At 43.8% G+C, this 27,238-nt stretch overlaps 1 protein-coding gene across 1 annotated transcript in view; it reads right to left on the reverse strand.

The window, feature by feature from the left end:
- LOC126161798 (fat-like cadherin-related tumor suppressor homolog) overlaps positions 1 to 27,238 on the reverse strand; it is a 367,143-nt gene that overhangs the window by 232,599 nt on the left and 107,306 nt on the right. Inside the window, exon 2 of the mRNA XM_049917888.1 lies at positions 15,375 to 15,463. Within this exon, the coding sequence (XP_049773845.1) occupies positions 15,375 to 15,463 (89 nt within the window). The remainder of the gene's footprint in view (positions 1 to 15,374; positions 15,464 to 27,238) is intronic.

Genomic DNA, 27,238 nt, shown 5'->3' on the forward strand with positions numbered 1-27,238 from the left:
GAACTTCAAGCGTATCTTTTCATTCCTTGTACCTCCGTATGCTACTACTTTGCCCACTAATTCTTCCTTATTAGTCTGTTAAGCATCAGCCTTACCTTCATCATTACTAAATTGTGATCTGAGTCTATGTCTGCTCCTGGGTAAGTCTTACAATCCAATATCGGATTTCGGAATCTTTGAATGACCATGACGTAACATAACTGAAATCTTCCTACATCTCCCAGCCTTTTCAAAGTATACCACCTCCTCTTGAACCGGGTATCCGCTATTACCATGTGATATTTATTGCAGAACTCAATTGGGCTCTCTACTCTCTCATTCCTACTACCAAACCCATTTTCTCCCGTAACCCTTTCCTCTACTCCTTCCTCTACAACCGCATTCCAGTCCCACATTAGTTTTCCAGGAGAATTTAAGTGGTGGTTCTGTAGATAATGAAGTATTTGTTTTAGACTTTTCTTTATCTTTCGTTCTTAGCATTTAGCTTCGTAGTCATAGTCACTTTCTCAAGCAATCATTCCTGCCATAAGATCAAGCTGGTAGGCCGGAGTCTGGCATCGTCAGTGGTCACAGATAAACTAAAACTGTCCTACGGCTTGGGTTATGGCAAAAATGATTGCTTAAGAATTGGACAGCGACTCCGAAACTTATCGCAAAGAGCTAGGAAAAAAACATAAAATAAAGTGTATTTATGGAACCTCTACTTCCGAAAAAAATAGTATAACGACCATTGTACATTTATCTATTCAGTTATTGTTACTACTGATCTTTGATTCAGCACACTTATTATTGGGGATGAACCAAAAGGCACTTGCACTATTTTTGAAGTATTTTCAACTTTCTGAGATCGATAGTGCAGGCGCCAGAACGAATTTGTTGCAGGTGACTAGTTGAGAAACGAAAGAAGACCACAGTTTAAAGTCACGATGACGCCAAGGCCATTGTAGAGAGGACCAGCATATTTAGTGAACCGGTATTTGCGACAGACCGGAGGACAAACATACTGCCAGCAACATACATTTCGCTCGAGTAGCACGAAGAGAAACCAGGATGTACGGAAGCATATACACAGTCTTATTTTACTCGCACCATTTGAGTTGCCAGTGGAACAGTAAAGGGAATGACAGTGGTACAGGATGCCCTTCACCATGCACTGTATGGTGGATTGCGAAGTATGTGCGTAGGCGTAGATTCGAATAACGTGTCGACGAAATCGGCCATGCACTTTTCAAAGGAACAGACGACGAGTACTCTTATTTGAAAATGTGAGTCCTTGTATGCCGTCACGTGTGGCTGTGAAGCAACAATAACCAGGAGTTGTTACGTGTGATCAGACGAGCCTAATACAATTGATTTATTGTATCACGTAGGTGCTTTTTTAGCAGTCGGTTAGAATGCGAGCTGGGCGCCTTGTTTAAGAAAACATTTTGATGAAATTGATACTGAACGTTGTGTTATCAGTTATAAGTTTCGATATGCCGACGGCAGTGGCTGAATCATCGTTACAAACGAAAACACTGGGCGATCAAGACCGTTTGGTAGCGGAAATTCACAAGGATCCTACACTCATTCACTCATTTATTCATTAATAAGATTAACTGGTAAGATTCGCTGATGCCATTCCCACCCATAGTGAAAGTAACGACGAATTACATGGCCTGTTAAACTGAATGAAGAGTAATGAGCGCAGAATATACACTCAGAGTAAACGATGGAAAGACGAAATCGATGAGTAACAAATGAGACTAGTGATAAATTTATAAAAATTGGGGACCATGAAACTGACGAAATGAAGCAGTTCTGCTACTTTGGAACCAAAATTAGGGATTTTCGTCATCACCTGCGCCGTCGTCCGTGCAAGTTTTTAGATCTCTGCATAACTACTGCAACCTTCATCCATCTGAACCTGCTTACTGTGTTCCAGACTTGGTCTCTCTCTACAATTATTACCCCTCCCCCCCCCCCCCCCCCCACTTCCTTCCATTACCAAATATATGATTTCTTGATGGCTCACGTTCTCTTGTATTAACCGACCACTTCTCTTAGTCAAGTTGTGCTATAAATTTCTTTCTTTTTTTCTAATTCGTCTCAGTACTTCATTAATTATTCGTTTTACTCGACTAGTTTTGAGTATCCTTTTGTAGCGATACGCTTCAAGATCTTCTTCTCACATCTTGCCGAACTGTATCGTCCACGTCACACTTCATTTGAAGGCTACATTGCATACTGTTACCTTCAGAAAAGATGTACTAAGAACTTTATTTACATTCGATGTTAACAAATTCCTTTTTAAGATTCGCTTTCCTTGGTAATGTGCTGTTGCCAGTCTGCGTTCCATATCCTCTCTACTTCATCCATCGACAGTTATTTTGCTGCCCAAATAGTACAACCCATCGGACACTTTTAGCGTCTCACTTCGCAATCTAAGTCAGTCTGAATAGCCTGACCTTAATTCAACTACACTCCTTTACCCTTGTTTTATTGATGTTAATCTTATTTGAAAACATTATCCATTCCGTTCAACTGCTCTTTCAAATCCTTCGCAGTGTCTGAGAGCGTTGTTACGTAGTCGGTGAAACTCAAAGTTTTAAATCCGACTCCCTGAACTTTAATTAGCCAAATTTATCCTGCATAGTCCATAATACCACCCTGTATTTTATCCCTGCTACCTTCAGAATTTCAGGGAGTGAACACTGTCAAGAGCTTTCTCTAAATCTACATTTTAGGTTAGGCTTTACCGTGACTGTTATTGACATTAAATGAAACAACAAGTTTACTGTTACCAGTCCGGAATCCATCTTAAATGACAATATTTACAATAGTATCAATCTGTTTTTAGCAACTGCCTACATTCTTAAAATGCACACGCACACACACACACACACACACACACACACACACACACACTCTCTCTCTCTCTCTCTCTCTCTCTCTCTCTCTTCCTCTCCTTCTTCCTCCAGCCTATCACATCTGTCTATTAATCCTAATAGTGTCATGTATTTATGTATGTATGTATGATTTTCCCCTGTAGCCAATATGATTATTGTACTTCAAGTCCATAACATTTCACCTGATTGTTATCAACAAGTATGAAGTTTGAGCCATTTTAACATTTCACCTGATTGTATAAACGAGTATGAATGTTAAACTTTTTTAACTTGCCAAAATTGGATTTATATGGCACCTGAAGTACACACACATATATTCGACACCTCAAAACAACACCTATAAATACTTTAAACAGTTATTCTGTAATAATGTTGTTACGATGTATATTCTTTGCACTTTCCGTTTATGTCTTCTCTTCTGCTACGTGAACCTTGCACCCAGCAGATTCCAGACGCCATATTTGTTTACAAATGTGACAGTATACATGTCATGTGTTACGACACCAAAAGGAACCTGTGACCACTGGAGGTACTCTAGTTTTCTTATTTTATATTTACCATTAGACAGCTTAATTTTTTGGTCAGAAGTTATCCAAAACCATGTTCTGAAATTGTGTCTTGTTTCTCCACTAGGCAGTGCCACAAGTTCCTCCAAAAAAGAGCAACACAACACACACACAAATGTCATACTAACTAATATTAATCCACCCGATGATGGAGGTTTAAACCTTTGAAACGCGTCGTGGAAATAATAAAAGAGTGACTGTTAACAGTAAACTTGCTGTTTGATTTAATGCTATAAACATTGGTTTGCCTTTCATCGACCTACCTTGTAAAATAAGTCACAGGGGTAGTATTTCCTCGCGTCTGCTTACAATTCTCCGTGACCCAAACTTATCTTCTCTAAGATCGGCGCCAAAAAATCTCCCCAGAAATAATTCAAATGCCTCTGAGCACTATAGGACTTAACAGCGGCGGTCATAAGTCCCCTAGAACTTAGAACTACTTAAACCTAACTAACCTAAAGACATCACACACATCCATGCCCAAGGCAGGATTCGAACCTGCGACCGTAGTGGTCGCGCGGTTCCAGACTGAAGCGCCTAGAACAGCTCGGCCACTCCGAGCGGCCCAGAAATAATTACGCGGAAGCTAAGGGCACTATGGCGTACATCTCAGAAGTTTGAGAACCGTCTGAAAGCTCTCGTGCTGGGAGTTATGCGATGCAGCAGCAGGCAACGTGCACTTCCGCACGGGATGGTCCGCGGATGTCGCAACTGTGTGTTACGCGGTCACAATGCACCACTCCACAGCGCGCCGCATCCTTACTACGGCCACACAGCGGAACGATGACGCAGGCGGCGGTGGGCGCGCTTTCCTCCTGCATTTGCATTCCGCCTTGCACATCTCACGCGCCTCTTAGGCGAGACGCTTTTACCAATTAACTTTTACGTTTTTATCTTGCTCTAAATTATGAAAAATGCAAGGTGTCGAAAACATAACCGTGCAAAAGGGAAAAAGCGTATCCGCAAAACATGTTCAGTCAGTAAGGAATTCAGCTTCCGAGCATTCCTTTCTCACATCCTGTTGGGTACTTTGTGAACTGTGAGTAGTTTGTGTTATATACAGCGTGTATAAAGAAAATCATCAGATTTAAAAAAAAAAAATCATAAGTATGTTATTTGAGAATATGTTCCTGAACAACGTAATATTGGAAACAGCAAAGTCTCGAGTTTTACATCGTTCCCGCTAGGTAGCAGCTGTGTGCGCTCACTTCATTTCTAGTACAAATGGTGTCGGGACAAAAGAAAGCGTTTTGTAGTGCGCAGTTCGGGTCAGTAGCAACTGTTCAACGCGACTATGGTGTGGATCCTCTAACAGGACAGAGCATTAGACGATAGAATGTACAATTCCGAGAGACAGGTTGTTTGTGTAAAGGCAAACCGCCGGGCCCTCACCGATTGCCAGACACAGACGTCGAACGCATCCGCCATAGTTTCCCAATCCGCAGAAATCAGTTCGCCATGCAGCAGCTCAACATGCCCCCGATGTCCATCTGGCCTGTGTTGTGTCGACGTTTACACATGGAACCATACAAAATTCAGCTACTGCAAGCTCCATGTGAAGGTGACAAACAACAACGTGTGCAGTTCTATAATTTCGTTCTTGGCAAGATGGAGGATGACAGTTTTTTGCCGGCCGCGGTGGTCTTGCGGTTCTAGGCGCGCAGTCCGGAACCGCGCGACTGCTACGGTCGCAGGTTCGAATCCTGTCTCGGGCATGGATGTGTGTGATTTCCTTAGCTTAGTTAGGTTTAAGTAGTTCTAAGTTCTAGGGGACTGATGACCACAGCTGTTAAGTCCCATAGTGCTCAGAGCCTTTTTTTTTTTGACAGTTTTCTTCCCCGCTTGGTGTTTAGTGACGAGCAACATTCCATTTAAATGGAAAGGTGAACCGTCATCACGCGAGAATATTGGGTACGGAACAACCACATGAAGTTGTACAGCATGAGAGGGACTCCCCCAAATTTAATGTGTTTTGTGCATGCAGTTACACAACCGAAGGTGTGTGTTCCAATTTTCTTTGTCGAGAGCACTGTTACAGGAAGCACATATGTCGATATGCTTGAAAACTTTCTTTTCTCACAGTTGGATACTATACGAAAGACTTCCTTTACCAACAGATTGAAGCACCGCTACACTGGCATCTGGAAGCGCAGAAATTTTTAAATCAAAGGATTACTGAACGCAGGATCGGTCGCACTGAACAAAATGAGTCAACTTTACATTACTGTCCTCCAAGGTCACCAGGCCTGATGGTACGCGATTATTTCTAGTGGAGGTTTACAAAAGACTGTTTCTGTACCTCCGTTACCAACAACAATGAATGGAGACATTGCATAACAGCAGCTGTGGAAGCTGTAACTCAAGACATGCTCGCTGCAGTGAGGGAACGATTCGAATGCCGCATTGACATACGCCGTCCATCGCAAGGGGAGGGGGTGGGGGGGGGGGGGCGTATTGAACAGCTATGAAAAGGTATGAAAAAAAACTTTTTGATTTTCCTGTTCATCAAAAAATAAAATTCATTGTATATGTTTATTAGTTTCAAAAATAAAGACGTGCCAAATCAGATAATTCTTTTCGGTACACCATGTATATAACAATTTCGTGTAAAAATGCTGATTGGAAAGTGTGGACTGGTAGACGGTAGCATTCCGTGTTGCGCAATTGAAGAAAGGGCTTTGCAGGTTTAGAGCAGACTCGCAATGAAACTGAACAGCAAGAAGGGTTATCACCACGTTCGAGGAGAATGATCCAGAGCTACACGCTGCCCCTTTTTCTTTAAGCACCTGGGAGGGCTGTGCCTACCCAGACAGTACGCAAAACTGGTGAATTTGCCCCTATGCATCCATTACAAAAATCGGTACAATCTCTTCACCTCCATGGTGTGCGAAAAAGGTGGGAAAGGCATCATGGATTGCTACTTGGATCAGTGGCGTCTGGTTCTGTTCGTTAACCTTGGATAGGGTTGGTATGATGTTAGAAGAAGAGTATGGAGGCGACCTGCTGCAAATACATGTTTCAAGTTTGCAGTCCCAAAGGTTTTGCAAGGAGTTGAATCATTCATGTTTCGGGACAGTATCTTGCATGGATTGCTATCGATGGTAACTGAGGGCTGTGTAGTATATGAAAAGGCTTTTCCAATCTATTGTCCAGCCGTATAGTCAATATTTCGGCGATGGCTTTGTCTTGCAAGACATTAACGCAAGAGTAGAGATGGCGCCCACTTCGGAACAGGTGTCTCCGGGAGGGGGGGGGGGGGGGGGCGGGGCGGGGCGCAAGTGGCAACTGAATGGACTAGCCTATTTACTGACATTAACCGAAATGGGCATTTTTGACACTTGCAGTGCGTCACTGCAGAAAGCCTGATCACACATTTGATGATCTCGGAAAGTCTGATGTCGAAAAGTGGGACAGGTTTGAGCAGTGACGCCTCGCACGCCACTGGGACATTAAGCCATGGAAGTTCGAAGCGTTCATTTTACATGCAGTGCATGGAGTGGAGCTATAAATTGAATACGTTTCAGCAGATTTTGATTGTACAGATGAGCACTTTCGAATAGTTGCCTTTTTTGTTACTGTTTCGTCTCTATTTCACAATAAAATTATTTTTACCATCATAACATCTCGTCTGCGTCAGAACATATTGGATATAGTCTTAATCTACTTCTCCCCCGTCACTGTCCATTTCCTCATCCCCTCTCTTTCTCCTCCTCCTCCTCACCCCCCCCCTCTCCTACGTGTCCATCACTTTCTATCCCCTCTCTCTGTCCGTCTTCTCCTCCCGCCCCTCTTTCTGTTTCCCCCTTTCCGATTTCTGTGTCCATTTCCTCCCACCCCTGTCCGTCTCCAATCCCCCCGCCCCCCTCACTGACCTTTATCCTTCTTTATTCTTATTGCAAATTCAGATTCTGCAGTAGTTATCTAATCGTTATGCGATAAGCCATAAATATGACTTTTCTGTTTGCTAACTATATATATGTATTGTTAAAAAATATACACCCTGTGTTTGTTCATATTTTTATTAGAGTAAATCGATCAAGAACTTTACGAGATTTTATGTAATAACGTTTCTCTTTTATACATTATATATTTATTTATATATTATATATATTAATATAAGTATTCGAAGGCAACGTTGTGTCAAAATTTCGAAGTAATCGATGAAGAACTCTCACATATATTCGATTTTGAACAAACATTTTTATTTATACAGATTATTACTATTATTACCATGATGATCGACATAGAATGGCTAAACAACACTTCAGAAATATGTGACTGATCGTGATCATTTATCAGAAACTAGATGTACCAGCTATTTTGCAATGGACTCCCATCCACAGTGGCAAAGCTTACGGTGGAGTCAACAAAACATACAGCATAGTGCAGCTAAAAAAAGTACCAGAAACTCTTAAATAAGCCGAGTTTATAGCGCTCATGTGGCAGTTTTCAACGCACACAAGTAATTTTTAGCGATTATAACTGCCGAATAATGAAGACCTTGTTTATAAAATGTTACTATATACTACGTCTGTGGCCTATGAAAAGGACTTAAACGACTTATGACATGCGGATTTTGATCAACCATCAACAAGCAACAGCGTCGCAAACCACAGTACGACCGTCAGGAGGGGAGGTGCGTACGCCTCATATTGTACCGAATAGAAGCAAACATTTAACTACGGTACAGTTTGTGTGTTAACTTACACGACTCAAGATCATCATCAGTCAGTGCTATGATGTTATTGCGATCAAGCAACTTTCTCGTGTAACTGTTGAGTGTTTCACAACCTATAGGAAAGTTGAAAAAATGGATATCGTGTTCGTTGATGGAGAATGTCGACAAATGTTTGAACAGCGGTGATGTATGCTGGAAGCTATATTGATCGTGTCAAGCATTATAGATTTGTCTTTACAAGCATTATAAAAAAATTAAAGAAACTGAAAATGCGAAGAATAAAATACAGTAATTGAAAACAATAGCAACCGACGAGAGAAATTCGACTAACATTTTAACACGGTAATATACACTACCCATATGTCCGTCTCAAATCCCCCCGCCCCCCTTACTGACCTTCAGCCATCTTTATTGTTATTGCAAATTCAGATTCTGCAGTAGTTATCTAATCGTTATGCGATAAGCCCTGAATATGACTTTTCTGTTTGCTAACTATATATATATATATATATATATATATATATATATATATATATATATATATATATATATATATATATATATATATATATACACTCCTGGAAATGGAAAAAAGAACACATTGACACCGGTGTGTCAGACCCACCATACTTGCTCCGGACACTGCGAGAGGGCTGTGCAAGCAATGATCACACGCACGGCACAGCGGACACACCAGGAACCGCGGTGTTGGCCGTCGAATGGCGCTAGCTGCGCAGCATTTGTGCACCGCCGCCGTCAGTGTCAGCCAGTTTGCCTTGGCATACGGAGCTCCATCGCAGTCTTTAACACTGGTAGCATGCCGCGACAGCGTGGACGTGAACCGTATGTGCAGTTGACGGACTTTGAGCGAGGGCGTATAGTGGGCATGCGGGAGGCCGGGTGGACGTACCGCCGAATTGCTCAACACGTGGGGCGTGAGGTCTCCACAGTACATCGATGTTGTCGCCAGTGGTCGGCGGAAGGTGCACGTGCCCGTCGACCTGGGACCGGACCGCAGCGACGCACGGATGCACGCCAAGACTGTAGAATCCTGCGCAGTGCCATAGGGGACCGCACCGCCACTTCCCAGCAAATTAGGGACACTGTTGCTCCTGGGGTATCGGCGAGGACCATTCGCAACCGTCTCCATGAAGCTGGGCTACGGTCCCGCACACCGTTAGGCCGTCTTCCGCTCACGCCCCAACATCGTGCAGCCCGCCTCCAGTGGTGTCGCGACAGGCGTGAATGGAGGGACGAATGGAGACGTGTCGTCTTCAGCGATGAGAGTCGCTTCTGCCTTGGTGCCAATGATGGTCGTATGCGTGTTTGGCGCCGTGCAGGTGAGTGCCACAATCAGGACTGCATACAACCGAGGCACACAGGGCCGACACCCGGCATCATGGTGTGGGGAGCGATCTCCTACACTGGCCGTACACCACTGGTGATCGTCGAGGGGACACTGAATAGTGCACGGTACATCCAAACCGTCATCGAACCCATCGTTCTACCATTCCTAGACCGGCAAGGGAACTTGCTGTTCCAACAGGACAATGCACGTCCGCATGTATCCCGTGCCACCCAACGTGCTCTAGAAGGTGTAAGTCAACTACCCTGGCCAGCAAGATCTCCGGATCTGTCCCCCATTGAGCATGTTTGGGACTGGATGAAGCGTCGTCTCACGCGGTCTGCACGTCCAGCACGAACGCTGGTCCAACTGAGGCGCCAGGTGGAAATGGCATGGCAAGCCGTTCCACAGGACTACATCCAGCATCTCTACGATCGTCTCCATGGGAGAATAGCAGCCTGCATTGCTGCGAAAGGTGGATATACACTGTACTAGTGCCGACATTGTGCATGCTCTGTTGCCTGTGTCTATGTGCCTGTGGTTCTGTCAGTGTGATCATGTGATGTATCTGACCCCAGGAATGTGTCAATAAAGTTTCCCCTTCCTGGGACAATGAATTCACGGTGTTCTTATTTCAATTTCCAGGAGTGTATATATATATATATATATATATATATATATATATATATATATATATATATATATAAAGGACTGTTCCGAAGAACTACCGTCCAGTGCTTTTCATCTTTTTCAGATTTCGCTCCATCCTTTCAAACTGGGTTACAGTTTTCCGAACTGTGGCTTCGAAAACTGCAAACTGATGCGGGGTTTCTGTGCACTGTTTTTTTGGCGTATTTTTCTCACTGGTTTGATGCGGTCCGCCACGAATTGCCCTCCGTGTCAACCTCTTCATCTGAGAGTAGCAATTGGAGCCAACGTCCTCAATTATTTGCTGGATGATCCCAGTCTGCTTTCCTCTGCAGTCTTTACCCTCTATAGCCCTCTCTCGTTCCATGGAAGTTATTCAGTGATGTCCTAAAAGATGTCCTAGCATCCTGTCCCTCCTTCTTGTCAATGTTTTCCATTTATTCATTCCGTCGCCGCTTCTCCGGAGCACCGCCTCATTCCTTACCTTATCAGTCCACCCAAATTTCAACATTCTTTTGCAGCTTCGGTTCTCTTCTATTCCGGTATTTCCACAGTCTATGTTTCACTACCATAGAATACTGTGCTCCAAACGTACATTCTAAGAAAGTTCTTCCTCTAGTTAAGGCTTATGTTTCATACTAATAGACTTCTCGCGGCCAGTAATGTCCGATTTCCATGTTAATCTGCTTTTTATGTCCTCCTTGCTCTGTCCGTAATGGGTTAGTTTGCTGCCTAGGTAACAGAATTCCTTAACCTACTTTGTGATCACCAGTCCTGATGTTTAGTTTCCACTGTTCTCATTTCTCGTAATTCTCATTACTTTCGTCTTTGTTCAGTTTACATTTGACCTCTTAGCAACACCACAGGAAGAACGTAGATACAGGAACCATCGGTATAACGGCTGTAAATTGTCATATCTGTGTTGGGAAAGTACCAGAGCTCCAAACGCTAATAGAAAGCACTGATGCTAAAATCGTTGTAGGCACTGAAAGCTGGCTAAAACCGGAGATAAGCTCAGCCAAAATTTTGCGAAGAACCTAGCGGTGTTCCGAAAGGATTGGCTGAACACGGTTGGCGGTAGCATGTTTGTTGCTGTTAGTTTAGCTTGTCACGAAATTGAAGTAGATAGTTCCTGTGAGTTTAGGCAGAGGTCATTCTTGGCAACCGGAGTACAATAATAATTGGATTCTTTTACCGACCTCCCAATTCAGATGATACAATTGCTGAAAGGTTCAAAGAAAACTTGAGTTTGATTTCAAACACGTGCCCGACTCATACGATTATAGTTGCTGATGATTTTAATTTTCCCTCGATATGTTGGCGAAAATACATGTTTAATTCCGAAGGCACGCATAAAACAACAGCCGAAATTGTGTTAAACGCATTCTCTGAAAATTATTTTGAGCAGTTTGTTTCATGAGCCCACACGAATAGTAAACGGTTGTGAAAACACACTTGACCTCTTAGCAACAAATAATCCTGAGTTAATAACGAGCATCAAAACTGATACAGGGATTAGTGAACACAGGGTTGTAGCGAGATTGAATATTGTAACCCCACAAATCCTAGAAAAATAAACGTAATATATGCCTATTCAAAAAAGCAGATAAAAATTCACTTGACGCCAACCTGAGAGACAAGGTCCATTCCTTCCAAATTAATGATAAGTGTAGACCAGATGTGGCTTGAATTAAGAGAAATAGTATCGGCAGCAATTGAGAGATTTATACCAAATAAATTAACAAACGACGGAGCTGATCCTCCTTGGTACACAAAACGGGTCAGAACACTGTTGCAGAAACAACGAAACAAAGATGCCACATTTAAACAGACGCAAAATCCCCATAATTGGCGATATTTTACAGAAGCTCGAAATTTAGCGTGGAATTCAATGGGGGATGCTTATAACAGTTTCCACAACCAAACTGTCTCGAAACCTGGCAGAAAACCCAAAGGGATTCTGGTCGTATGTGAAGTATGCTAGCGGCAAGACACAATCAATGCTTTCTTTGCGCCATAGCAATGGCGATACTATCGAAAACAGTGCTGCCAAAGCAGAAATACCAAACACAGCCTTCCGAAATGCCTTCTCAAAAGAAGACTAAGTAAATATTCCAGAATTCGAATCAAGAACAGCTGCCAAAGTGAGTAACGCAGCAATAAAAGACTACCAATCAGCTCTCGAACATACAAGGTAATGGGGCGAATAAGATCGGCTGCCATCCTTAGCCTGACTTCCTCCCATGGTGTGGCCAGGGAGGGGAACGATTTGGGGACGTACTTCTATCCGTTGAATTGAGATCGTGATCGCTTAGAGACTGCTGGTGTTTCACCACCAGCAAGAGATGATGTACTACCCTTCATCGCGTGTCATCTGCCCTGATGCCACCCACTCCGACCAGAGGCCCACCCCACGGGCGCCACCCAGTCGCAGTAAGGGCCACCTGGCAGGATGGCCATTGCTGGGAGTCCCGATGCCCCAGGGGAATGGGCATTTATCTGCACTTTGGCATACGTGTGGAGTTAACGGCGCAGGCATCAGCAGAGCGATCCCTGTGTGGTCAGGGGGCTACAACCAACAGGGTACATGGCGGCCCCACCACAACGGACTGGCTACCGTGCTGGACATCATGTGCAAAGAAGTCCACGGTCATCGTCGATGCAGAAATCGACACTGCATAGTGAATGGTGGAAAACGCACCCAGGAAGGAGTCCTCGCCCAAGAGACGGAGAATGGGCAGGACTGCAATGCGACGACGAGGAAGTGGGCTAAAGATCTCAATGCAAGATGGACACGATGCACCTTGTAAGGCGTCACATAAAGGTCGAAACGTGTGAAACTCGTTTTAGTCGCCTCGTACGAAAGGCGGGAATACCTAAGGCCTATTCTAACCACCGGACGTGCAGGGGGGGGGGGGGGGGCATCAAACCAGTCATTGGACCAACCGTCACAACGTAAAGGCTCAACACATCTGGACTTTTACGTGCGAGGAAATTAAAGAAAGAGGTCAAAAAGGGAACACCGACAACTCTCGAAGAGACAATATGCCTATAACCCGGCCCTGTGCTTCATAAGTTCAGATGAAATTCAGTGCGCAGCTTATTCCATCCGAAATCGCTTTATCAGTGCTCCAGGCCAACATGTACAGCTCTTGGAATGACACACAGGAAGCGGTGCTGAGTGACGTGCTTGCTACATTTGTTGCAACAGGAAGACTTGTGGCACTGCTTCACTTGACGGACGGTCACTTAAAATTATGATCACTCTCTCCCATTTTCACACACATTCACTTAGCATACATATTCAATTAGGAAGAATTTAAAATATGTGAACGACCTCCCTTCTATCTGAAACAGGAAGCTGAACTGACACTGTTTGCTGATGATACAAGCATCGTTAGTAATCCAGTAAAAGAAAGTCCAATTGAAAATGATACAAATAAGGTCTTTGGAAAAGTCAGTAATTGGTTTTCTGAAAATGGGCTTGCTATAAACTTTGAAAAAACACAGTACATCCAATTTTCTGCTGGAAAAAGTACAGTTCCTTCAATAAATATAACACATCAACAGAAGTCAGTAGACAGGGTAGAGCATACTAAGTTTTTGGGTGTACATATAGATGAGAATCTTAATTGGAAAATTCATATTTTGGATCTCCTAAAGCGACTAGGTTCAGCAACTTTTGCGATCAGAATAATTGCCAATTTTGAGGATATAGAAGTTAGCAAGCTAACATACTTTGCATACTTTCACTCTCTGATGTCATACGAAATAATATTTTGGGGCAACTCAACACTTAGACAAAAAGTATTCACTGCTCAAAAGAAAGTGGTTAGAATACTGTGTGGGGTTCATAGTCGCACGTCTTGTAGGCTTCTTTTTAAAAGATTGGGAATTCTTACAACAGCCTCACAATACATTTACTCACTAATGAAATTTGTTCTCAACAATATGGACCAGTTTAAAAACAACAGTGACATTCATGATTATAATACCAGAAAAAAGAAAGACTTAACACTATCCTTTGCTCAACCTATCTTTTGCACAGAATAATATGCTGCTATAAAAATTTTCGGCAAATTACCAGATGAAAAAAGTCTCTGACAGACAGCAGTAATAGCTGCAAACATAAATTGAAATCATATCTCCTTGACAACTCCTTCTATACCATAGATGAATTCTTGAGTAGGAATAAATAAATCTATAAATATAGTATATGCATTTTGTGCCATTTAAGGGAATGGGGTAAATAATAGAAATATTAATCTTTAACTTTGTATATATATATATATATATATATATATATATATATATATATATATATATATATTAAAACTTTTGCTTCATATATGCATTTCTTGTGCACTTGACATGTTCCACATCATAACGGCTACCTACTGTGGGATTGATCAATGGAACACGCAACCAACTAACTGACTAACTCTGCGGTTTGTTAAAATGTGTTGGTAATATCTTAGCTGAAGTACAACACAAAAATTAATATCCTAGCAAAGCGTGACTGGCTGACCCCTTACAAGAAACCAGGATGAGCCGGACACGCTGGTAACTGAACAAAATCTTTCCCTAATAGTTTAGGGAGCACGTCAGACATTTCGCAAAATCTTAAGTCATACCACATTCGTTCACTGTCATCAAAAATAGGACTTATCAGATGGTAGACTAACCTATGTCCTCTTGCCCTGAATATGAAACACACTTATTTAAAATGTGACGTATTAATCAGTACGCCCCAAACACCTCACATTGGCCGGTCCTCACGGCAGATCAGGTAGCCGCTGTGCTCTATCCGAAGGTACTCCATGTCGCTTAAGTGCCTCGAAGGTGGAACGTCACGGCCGAGAAGCTTATTTTATAAACAGTAAATTATTATTCATCCCTTCCAGCCGCTCTTCTTCCCACCAGCACATGACGCTTTAGCCAAACAGCGATGATACGGCATGTAGGGACACAGCACACTGATTCATCTGATTTAAAATATTCTCTTCCTTGACTGCCACATCCGCTGCTTCATTCCGCTCAATTCCCTTGTGTGTCGTTACCCAGGAAAGTAACACCTCCTGCCGCATCCATTGTAAGTGAAGAAGAAAGCCGTGGATGCTCTAGATATATCTCTCTACTCAGTAGAAAAGATTCTATAACACAATGTATCCCGCAAAATACACTTTATAATTAGTAAGCGCGCACAGAAGTAGATGTAGACGTAGACAAGTCATGGAGACGGTACTCACATTGCGCGGTGACCGAGACAGCCCACAGCACCACGAGGAACAGCAGGCGCGCCAGCTTCTCCATCTCATGTTCTGCGTCACCGGGCCATCTGGAACGAACACACGTGCAGTATATGACAGCTTACTGGTAGTTCCATTACAGCAGCTCATCCTGTAACTATGACACGTGATCTGAACATCAGTGACATTGCCCAAAACAGATTTTCTCCTTCCCTTCCCCTCCCATACATTCTACAGAACGAATTTCCCCAGCTTATTGCTCAGAAAAATGTTCTTAGTTTTTGCACTTAACGTCGGCAACAGTAGCTCTACAGCTGTATCATGATGGCAAAAAGAAGAATTTTCATTAAATGTTCACTATTTCGCCTATGTCCGCAGCTCGTGGTCTTGCGGTAGCGTTATCGTTTCCCGCGCGGGGTCCCGGGTTCAATTCCCGGCAGCGTCAGGGATTTTTCCTGCCTCGACATGACTGGGTGTTGTAGTGTCGTCGACGTCATCATCAACAGTCGGACGAAGGCAATGGGAAACCACCTCCTCTATGACCTTGCCTAGTACGGCGGTGCGGGTCTCCCGCATCGTCCCCTACACTCCTCGGAGTATGGGACATCATTATCATCTCGCCTAGGTAGTTCTGTATTACGCGCAAGCAATTTCTCGACCACTTTTCTAGTGAGCATTTAAGTACGAAGGTGAAATGTCTACAAAATATTCATCTGCGGATGACAACGTCTTACTGGACTCTTACCATTTCATAAATATACAGGATAATTCAAACTGAATACAGCGAGAACAAAAGGATATCCTTGTTTACTTCATACATGTCCCAGATTACTCCTCTTTGTTATGAAGACAAGGACGCCATACAGTCTGGCATATGTGCAGTCATCGACATGCCTATTAGAAGTGAGGTTTTTGAGCTGTGGAATTGTTGTCGGCTACGGAGGTACATATCCAAGGTCTTCTGCGTAGCCATATAAAAATAAGTACATCAGTGTCTTGTCCGGAGGACGTTGGTTGGTTGGTTGGTTGGTTGGTTGGTTGGTTGGGTGGAGCGGACCAAACAGCACGGTCATCGGTCCCATCGGATTAGGGAAGGATGGGGAAGGATGGGGAAGGATGTCGGCCGTGCCCTTTCAATGAATCCATCCCGGAATTTGCCTGAAGCGATTTAGGGAAGCCACGGAAAACCACTGCATCTGCAGCAGCGATTGGAGCAGCAGCTGCACCACAGTGACAACGAACTGCTCCGAATCGGCTATTTCAACGACAGCTCCGAGCCAGACGCCCTGCAGCGAGTAACCACTGACACCAAAGTACCAGCATTTGAGATTTCAGTGGTGTCAAGCGATAACTCATTCGAGGGCAACGTGGAGGTCTGTTGCATTTACTGATGAAAGCCTCGCTGCCAGTGATCGTCGTGTGCCTGTTAGGAGGAGCCAGGAGAGGGCCTGCAACCAACATGTCTGATTGTTAGACAGTGGACACACTGGACCTACACCTGGATTTATGGTGTGGGTTGCGATTTCGTACGACAGCATGAGCGTTCTCGTAGTTATCGTACACACCTCGACTCGCAAATTTGTACGTCAATCTGGTGACTCGACGTGTTGCGCTGCCACTCTTGAACAATATTCCAGGACGAGTTTTCCAACAGGCCAACGCTCGGCCACAAACCGCTGTTGTGACCTAACATACTGTACGGAGTGATCACCAGATTTGTCTCCATTCGAGCACATATGGAACATCATTGGACGATAACTCCGGCGTCATGCATAAACAGCATTAACCGTCCCTTTGTTGCCCGACCAAATGCAACACGCATGCAACTCCATCCCACAAACTGACATCCGGCACCTGTAAAGCTCAATGCATACATGTTTGCATGCTTGCATCAACATTCTGGCGGTTCCACCAGTAACAATGTACCAGTATTTCACATTTGCAACGACTATTTCGTTCGTAGATTAACCTGTGATCTTGCAATGATGATCACTTACGTATGTTACCTAGACAAATGTATTCCCAATATTTTATAACTGTACATTAATTATTTTTTGATGTCGCGATTTTTTCCGTCAGTTTATTTGCTTATGTTGAGGGTGCATGCTAAAAAAAAAAATGATGTAAGGCCGCAAACCCACCCTCTGAGGGGTCATTGAGAATGGGTCGTCTCCCAAGACAGATGATCAGCAAGTTCATTACCTGGGAAACCTACGTCGCCAGGAACCCAAAGGAAATCAACCGAATAAGCAGCATCACCACGAACAGCGTGAATGTCGTGAATGGTAGAGACCAAGATGTGACGGGAAAAACACCAAACAATAGCCTGAAGGCCATTCTTTGAATCTCTTCATAACAAAACTTGATGAGGGAGGTCCTGATAGATGGCCATCAATTCTGCAGTAAACACCTCACACATGACAGGTAAGAGATGGTGTTCCATGCCAACAGAAGGTGCGAAGGCATATTCCGTATGATCAGCGGATGTAGAGCCATTGGTGTAAAAAAACAATGGCGTCGTGAAACTCCTGTAAGAGCGTTCAGAACAAACGACAGATCATTGGAGCGATGCAGGCCTTCAGTCCTCAGGAGAGATCTATGCAAACCTGTGGCCAAGGAACTAACCAAGGGCGGGCAAGAGGACAAGGAGGGGAGATGGGAGCCACAGCAGAGATAATCAAAGCGGAGCCCAACAGGTAAACCCAGCTGAGGGTGAGTAGCGGCTGGGCAATGGCCCGAAGCCACGAAAAGGATAGGGTGAAAAGGGGAAAAGCGGATGTGAAGGCATAGGAAACCAGGCGCTTGGACCGCCGAATCGAAAGGGGAGGAATCCCAGTGTCAACAAAAATGTTCAAATGTGTGTGAAATCTTATGGGACTTAACTGCTAAGGTCATCAGTCCCTAAGCTTACACACTACTTAACCTAAATTATCTTAAGGACAAACACACCCATGCCCGAGGGAGGACTCGATCCTCCGCCGAAACCAGCCGCACAGTCCATGACTGCAGCGCCTAAGACCGCTGGGCTAATTCCGCGCTCTTGCACTATACTCCGTAAAATAGCCGTAGGTCTTTTCGGTAGATATTCAAAAAGGGAGTTGCAGAATACTGTTTACACGCATACCAAAAGTTGTAGTTGATGGACAACATCGGTCCTATGTGTTGTGTTACGACTTTGGTGTAACTTGTGACACTGTCTAGTGAAGAAGGAAAACACTATTTCAGTACACGGTTTTGGGGTAGTTTTTGACTAAAAACTAAACATAAACGTAAACGTGAAAATAAAATAACCAAAACAGAATAACTCCAGTGGTCATAGGCCTCTCTCTCTGTCGTCATATCACATATAAACTGTTACATTTTTTAAACAAAGCTGTTGTTAGAAACTACTAGGTGCAAAGAACATGTAGCAAAAACAGAATTATTATTTCGAACTACAAAAAACGTGTAGAAAAACGACACTATTATTTCACAGTTCTGATGCACTGTGACGATCTTTGGTTGCGTTTACTACATACGTTAGAGTAAAATTTTCGAGTGGAACGGAAGATATTTTGTGTCAAATTTATAAAGCCTAAATTTTGTACTCATTTATGTAGTCAGGTGACATGTTACAAACCTTAAGTTGACCAGTTATGTTGCCAACAGTTTTACAGTTACACATAAGTAGCAATTTTCGTTGGGATTCGGAGATAGAGGATGAAAGGATTGCGAGAAAGAGAGCTAAGGTTTGGATGTGCTAGAGCTGCGGGTTTGTTAAACTTATATCTGTTACGTGTTATAACCAAGTAAATGCTGAAGTAATACGCTGGTGCCGAGATAAATATATGCAGAAAGATATACTCTTAAGAATACAAACAGAAACACCTGTTATGTAATATCAGGCGACATCGGGTACAAACTTTGTTTTATTTGGGTCATCTATTGAGTTAGGCAATTTATTGTTCATTTAGAAAAGATCAAAGAAAATATAAATATACAAAAGGGAGGGAGGGAGGGAGAGAGGCTGAAAGGAGAGATTGATGGAGGGCAATACATTCATTATACTTTAAAATATGTACATGGATATACTATTTGTACTATTAATTGATATATGTGTGGATGTGATCTGAAGCTGAAAGTGGGCACATGATGTTGGTGTGTTGGTATATTTGTAAATGATGTCGCTCCACTGTTTGTTTGGAGAATGTCATGGTAACATAACTAATTATTTGTGGTAGATATGAAGGGGAAGGTGGAGATTGTTTGTTTGTTTGTGTGTGCGCGCGCGCGTGCGTGCGTGCGTGTGTGTGTGTGTGTGTGTGTGTGTGTGTGTGTGTGTGTGTGTGTGTGTGTGTGTGTGTGTGCGCGCGCGCGCGCGTGTGTGTGTGTTCACAGTAAGTTTTAAAGCACTGTGGCGATCTTTGGTTGCGTTGACTACATACGTTAGAGTAAATTTTTCAAGTGGAACAGAAGATATTTTTGACAAATTTATATAGCCTAAATTTTGTACTCATTGGAAATTTGATAATTTAAGCTCCATTAACTACAGAGACGATACTATTGTAAATTTTGTCATTTAAGATGGACTCAGGTGTTTCTTTGCTGATTGTACATCTGGAGCGTTTCTAGGATGTCTCGTTTTTTGCTTTTAGGCCGGATTCGAAGGATGCTGACACTCGTGTAGTTTTGTTTCGTGTCTGAACCTTGTAGAAACGGTCACAGTCCGAACATTCAATTTTATGCACACCTGAATGGTGAAATGGTTATCTCGTGTTATTGTTTGAGGCAACTTTTGCCCAATTTTGTTGTCGGTGGTAATGGATATGCTTATGCCTTTTCGTTTGAAGACACTGACAGTGTGACAATAAATACTGCCTGAGAATAGGATTGTGTGGAAGATCTTATTTCCTGTTTTTTTTATGTGACTGTTTTTCCATTATTGAGTGGTCTAAGTTTTCTACTAGGGAGTTTTTATAGGCATTTGCAATGGCTGTTTGTTTTATTATTTTATCTCTTGCTTGTATTGATCTTCAGAGAGTGGCACTTTGATAGCTCTGTCGCTCATATGCCCGAATGCTGCAATTTTATGAGATCTCGCGTGACTGGAAGAGCTTTGGATGGCAGTACGTGTTGTGATAATACAGGGTGTTTCAAAAATGACCAGTATATTTGAAACGGCAATAAAAACTAAACGAGCAGCGATAGAAATACACCGTTTGTTGCAATATGCTTGGGACAACAGTACATTTTCAGGCGGAAAAACTTTCGAAATTACAATAGTTACAATTGTCAACAACAGATGGCGCTGCAAGTGATGTGAAAGATATAGAAGACAACGCAGTCTGTGGGTGCGCCATTCTGTACGTCGTCTTTCTGCTGTAAGCGTGTGCTGTTCACAACGTGCAAGTGTGCTTGTGGACAACATGGTTTATTCCTTAGAACAGAGGATTTTTCTGGTGTTGGAATTCCACCGCCTAGAACACAGTGTTGTTGCAACAAGACGAAGTTTTCAACGGAGGTTTAATGTAACCAAAGGACCGAAAAGCAATACAATAAAGGATCTGTTTGAAAAATTTCAACGGACTGGGAACGTGATGGATGAACGTGCTGGAAAGGTAGGGCGACCGCGTACGGCAACCACAGAGGGCAACGCGCAGCTAGTGCAGCAGGTGATCCAACAGCGGCCTCGGGTTTCCGTTCGCCGTGTTGCAGCTGCGGTCCAAATGACGCCAACGTTCACGTATCGTCTCATGTGCCAGAGTTTACACCTCTATCCCTACAAAATTCAAACGCGGCAACCCCTCAGCGCCGCTACCATTGCTGCACAAGAGACATTCGCTAACGATATAGTGCACAGGATTGATGACGGCGATATGCATGTGGGCAGCATTTGGTTTACTGACGAAGCTTATTTTTACCTGGACGGCTTCGTCAATAAACAGAACTGGCGCATATGGGGAACCGAAAAGCCCCATGTTGCAGTTCCATCGTCCTTGCATCCTCAAAAAGTACTGGTCTGGGCCGCCATTTCTTCCAAAGGAATCATTGGCCCATTTTTCAGATCCGAAACGATTACTGCATCACGCTATCTGGACATTCTTCGTGAATTTGTGGCGGTACAAACTGCCTTAGACGACACTGCGAACACCTCGTGGTTTATGCAAGATGGTGCCCGGCCACATCGCACGGCCGACGTCTTTAATTTCCTGAATGAATATTTCGATGATCGTGTGATTGCTTTGGGCTATCCGAAACATACAGGAAGCGGCGTGGATTGGCCTCCCTATTCGCCAGACATGAACCCTTGTGACTTCTTTCTGTGGGGACACTTGAAAGACCAGGTGTACCGCCAGAATCCAGAAACAATTGAACAGCTGAAGCAGTACATCTCATCTGCATGTGAAGCCATTCCGCCAGACACGTTGTCAAAGGTTTCGGGTAATTTCATTCAGAGACTACGCCATATTATTGCTACGCATGGTGGATATGTGGAAAATATCGTACTATAGAGTTTCCCAGACCGCAGCGCCATCTGTTGTTGAAAATTGTAACTACTGTAATTTCGAAAGTTTGTCTGCCTGAAAATGTACTGTTGTCCCAAGCATATTGCAACAAACGGTGTATTTCTATCGCTGCTCGTTTAGTTTTTATTGCCGTTTCAAATATACCGGTCATTTTTGAAACACCCTGTATGAAGTTCACATTTTAACACCAAGCAGGCGACAGAATAAATGTGTTAGATCTTACCATTAGAACAAAGAACAATAGACAAAAAATGGTTCAAATGGCTCTGAGCACTATGGGACTTAACTGCTGAGGTCATCAGCCCCTAGAACTTAGAACTACTTAAACCCACCTAACCTAAGCACATCACACACATCCATGCCCGAGGCAGGATTCGAACCTGCGACCGTAGCGGTCGCACGGTTCCGGACTGTAGCGCCTAGAACCGCTCGGCCACTCCAGCCGGCAACAATTGACACCAATTTGAATTTTATCAAAAGCCCACCACAACTGACGGTAGTTGTATGCCAGCGCAGAGCACACGTCGAATGAATAGAAATCCGTGGTATCCAGTTCCGTACATGGTTCCCATTGTATGTGCACCAATGTTTGAATGTCTCCATTTGTTCTTCGCATTGCCTGCGGATGACACAAATGAAAATGGTTGCTTAAATATTTAAAAAAATTAGGAACATTTGCGGTTGCTGGAATCGTTTTTCTACGAGGAACATCTTTCCAAACAAAATGACTGCAATTTTAGTTTGAGACATTATTTTTACACAAATATCCCCTTTTGTATCATTGTTGCATATATTTCGTAGACAGGAGCGACGTAAGAGTCACTTGGTAGCCACTCTTCGAACTACTCGATAGCGTGCAGAGCAGTGGTTGCCAGTCTGGGGGTAAAATATTTTCTGAGGGTCAGAAAGAAAAGGGTTCAGTTGTATTTTACTCACGAAGCTTAACATTTAAAAAAAATCATTACTATTATCGCTTTCTTGCAAAACCTTAATATTGATTACACAAGTAACAAATAATTACTTTTTTTCGAATTCTAGCATTAATGCTTGAGACAATGTTGTGGCGGTTACAGTTTATGAAACGAATGTAGGAACAATATCTTCCTCACACAGTATACCCACTACAGATATACTGTTAGCCGGTTTCGGGAGCCCCACGTAAACGCAGTAACAGACAGTCCCTTTCTCCAGCGGTCGGAATGCGCCAGTCACTGCTTCCCGTCAGCGTCACTTCTACGGCCAGGGCGCGTGAAGCCGATTTCCTGCCCCGGGTATCGCGTTTCTTCACTTTCATCCTTAGCGCAGCTGTGAGGCAACGCCCAGCTCGTTCCCTGCACTTTTTCTGAACTGTGCTTTATATATCCTACACTCGCTGAAACCAGCTGTTTAAAACTAATATAATGGATGTTCCCGGCGGAGGTTCGCGTCCTCCCTCGGGCGTGTGTGTGTGTGTGTGTGTGTGTGTGTGTGTGTGTGTGTGTGTGTGTGTGTGTGTCCTTATGATAATTTAGGTTAAGTAGTGTGTAAGCTTAGGGACTGATGACCTTAGCAATTAAGTCCCATAAGATTTCAGACACATTTTTTAATATAACCTGAAATTATGACCGGATAAGAAACAAAGATACGCCCGGTAGTCAAGAATTAACAAATTTTTTTTCTCGGCCATTATTGGTTGAGAAAATGCGGTATTTGTTGTGCAGCATTGTGGAATATTCGTGCTTCAGCCCCTATAATTTCATGCACTTCCGTTTGGTAGTGGCGCTAGACGTAGCCATTAAAATGGCGTCTGTAACGGAGGTACGTTTCAAGCAGAACTATCATTGATTTTCTTTTAGCGGAAATCCGGAGCATCGCAGATATTCATAGCCGCTTGTAGAAGTCTACGGAGATATGGCAATGAGTCTTTGGACGAATCGTTTGCAATCATGGCAACAAGGTCGCGCAAACCTGTCTGATCTCCCTTGTGCCGGTAGGCGGCACGCAGCTGTGACTCCTGCAATGTTGGGACGTCCGGAGACGCTCTTTCGAGGTGGTCGGCGGATCACTGTCAAACACCTCGCTGCTCAACTGGACATCTTTGTTGGTAGTGACTCACCCAAGTCTGCGCACACAACAGGAGCTCACAAACCTTTGTTGGACTGTTCCCCCTCATCCACCTTACAGCTCGGATCTCGCACCTTCCGTATTACATCTCTTTGGCTCAATGAAGGATGCACTCTGCGGGAAACAGGACGTGGATGATTCGGGAGTTAGTGATGCAGCGAGACGCTGGGTCAGACGTCGACCATATGGGCATAAAGGCTTCCCAGTAAGATGGAGTAAGGGCGTCACATTGAACAGGGATTATAAGTGAAGTAGGAGTGGGGAATAATATGGTGTATTGAAATCCTGAACAAAACCAACCTGCGCCCAGAAAAAAAAATGTTGCATTACGAGGTGCATTCAAGTTCTAAGGCCTCCGATTTTTTTTCTAATTAACTACTCACCCGAAATCGATGAAACTGGCGTTACTTCTCGACGTAATCGCCCTGCAGACGTACACATTTTTCACAACGCTGACGCCATGATTCCATGGCAGCGGCGAAGGCTTCTTTAGGAGTCTGTTTTGACCACTGGAAAATCGCTGAGGCAATAGCAGCACGGCTGGTGAATGTGCGGCCACGGAGAGTGTCTTTCATTGTTGGAAAAAGCCAAAAGTCACTAGGAGCCAGGTCAGGTGAGTAGGGAGCATGAGGAATCACTTCAAAGTTGTTATCACGAAGAAACTGTTGCGTAAAGTTAGCTCGATGTGCGGGTGCGTTGTCTTGGTGAAACAGCACACGCGCAGCCCTTCCCGGACATTTTTGTTGCAGTGCACGAAGGAATTTGTTCTTCAAAACATTTTCGTAGGATGCACCTGTTACCGTAGTGCCCTTTAGAACGCAATGGGTAAGGATTACGCCCTCGCTGTCCCAGAACATGGACACCATTTTTTCAGCACTGGCGGTTACCCGAAATTTTTTTGGTCGCAGTGAATCTGTGTGCTTCCATTGAGCTGACTGGCGCTTTGTTTCTGGATTGAAAAATGGCATCAACGTCTCATCCATTGTCACAACCGACGAAAAGAAAGTCCCATTCGTGCTGTCGTTGCGCGTCAACATTGCTTGGCAACATGCCACACGGGCAGCCATGTGGTCGTCCATCAGCATTCGTGGCACCCACCTGGATGACACTTTTCGCATTTTCAGGTCGTCATGCAGGATTGTGTGCACAGAACCAACAGAAATGCTAACTCTGGAGGCGATCTGTTCAACAGTCATTCGTCGATCCCCCAAAACAATTCTCTCCACTTTCTCGATCATGTCGTCAGACCGGCTTGTGCGAGCCCGAGGTTGTTTCGGTTTGTTGTCACACGATGTTCTGCCTTCATTAAACTGTCGCACCCACGAACGCACTTTCGACACATCCATAACTCCATCACCACATGTCTCCTTCAACTGTCGATGAATTTCAATTGATTTCACATCACACAAATTCAGAAAACGAATGATTGCACGCTGTTCAAGTAAGGAAAAGTCGCCATTTTAAGTATTTAAAACAGTTCTCATTCTCGCCGCTGGCGGTAAAATTCCATCTGCCGTACGGTGCTGCCATCTCTGGGACGTATTGACAATGAACGCGGCCTCATTTTAAAACAATGCGCATGTTTCTATCTCTTTTCAGTCCGGAGAAATCTGAATGCACCTCATACTTACAGAACGCTCCTTGTAGGAAGAAAAGAACTAGGAAAGTACCAGTCTTGTCAATTTGCTTATAGAAAACATGATGGCCACAATTGATCTCTCTCTTTCCAAGCTTTAATCCCAACTTGCGGGGTTTGCTGGTTAATCAGATGTGGCATGTTAATTTAAGGGCTGGCCGGATGCTCTTCCTGTCACCACCCCGTACCCCCCCCAGGAAGGAAATACTGTACTCCAACTCTTTGCATCTAGTGCAATCCATGGAATAGTGCGAATGTGTTCAGATGTCTGTGATTCATGTGACGGATGCGGAACGTGAGGACCAGCCTGGTATTCGCCTAATGGGATGTGGAAAACCGCCTAAAAACCACATCCAGGCTGGCTGGCACACCGGCCCTCGTCGTTAATCTGCCGGGCGGATTCGATTTGGGGCCAGCGCGCCTACTCTAATCCTGGAAGCAGCGCATTAGCGCTCTCCGCTACCCTGGCGGGTCGATTGCCACAACTGATCTACACATACCAAAATGGAGAGTTTTACATCCTGAAATGCCAGTCCAATATTTATTAGACTTTGTGGAGAGGTCTATGTAGCAACAGATATTAAAGCATCAAACTTTCATTCTACTAGGAACTGTGTCTATCATCGACATCAGCGTGACATTAAAAGTCACAGTTGTAAGTAGGCTGTTTATATTTTCTTATTGGCAAAGTTACGTAGCGCTCTATATGAAAATCACTGGCTGTGCTGTGTGCAGTCTGTGGCTAGTTTGCATTGTTGTCTGCCATTGTAGAGGGGCAGCTGGATGTGAACAGCGCGTAGCGTTGCGCAGTTGGAGGTGAGCCGCCAGCAGTGGTGGATGTGGGGAGAGAGATGGTGGAGTTTAGATAATTTGTAAGACTGGATGTCAATTATGAATATTAAGGTAAATACATTGTTTGTTCTCTATTAATATCTTTCATTTGCTAACTATCCCTATCAGTAGTTAGTGCCTTCAGTAGTTTGAATCTTTTATTTAGCTGGCAGTAGTGGCGCTCGCCGTATTGCAGTAGTTCCAGTAACGAAGATTTTTGTGAGGTAAGTGATTTGTGAAAGGTATAGGTTAAAGTTAGTCAGGGCCATTGTTTTGCAGGGATCTTTAATAGTCAGATTGCGTTGCGCTAAAAACATTGTGTGTCAGTTCAAGCACAGTTTTGTATAAATAGTTCTAAGGGGACGTTTCACAGTCAAATTTAGTTTCGTGGTACTGGAGGCAATCTTTTCATCAAAACAAGCATAAGCAGATCAAGATGTTCGACTGTCCCTGTCCGCTAGTACATGAGGTTCGCCTGTCTTGGTTTAGCTGTTGTTCCCTCGCGTTTCCACTTCACAATTACTTCAAGAGCAGTAGAACTGGGTAGCTTGAGAAGGGTTGAAATGTCCCTGATGGATTTCTTACTCAGGCGAAATCCAGTGACTAGTCCACGTTCCAAGTTATTGAGATCTCCTGACCAACCCATTCTTCTGTTACTGGTTCTCAACTGACGACAGATTCCTCCCTTACCTCTTTTTATAACGGCGGATTCACCTCTCCTGACATCAGGTGGACATTTCCGCTTTACATAAGGGTGTACGCGTACTTCTGATCAGACACTGTCTATC

The sequence above is a fragment of the Schistocerca cancellata genome, chromosome 2 (assembly GCF_023864275.1).
Source record: "Schistocerca cancellata isolate TAMUIC-IGC-003103 chromosome 2, iqSchCanc2.1, whole genome shotgun sequence".
Lineage (NCBI taxonomy): Eukaryota > Metazoa > Arthropoda > Insecta > Orthoptera > Acrididae > Schistocerca > Schistocerca cancellata.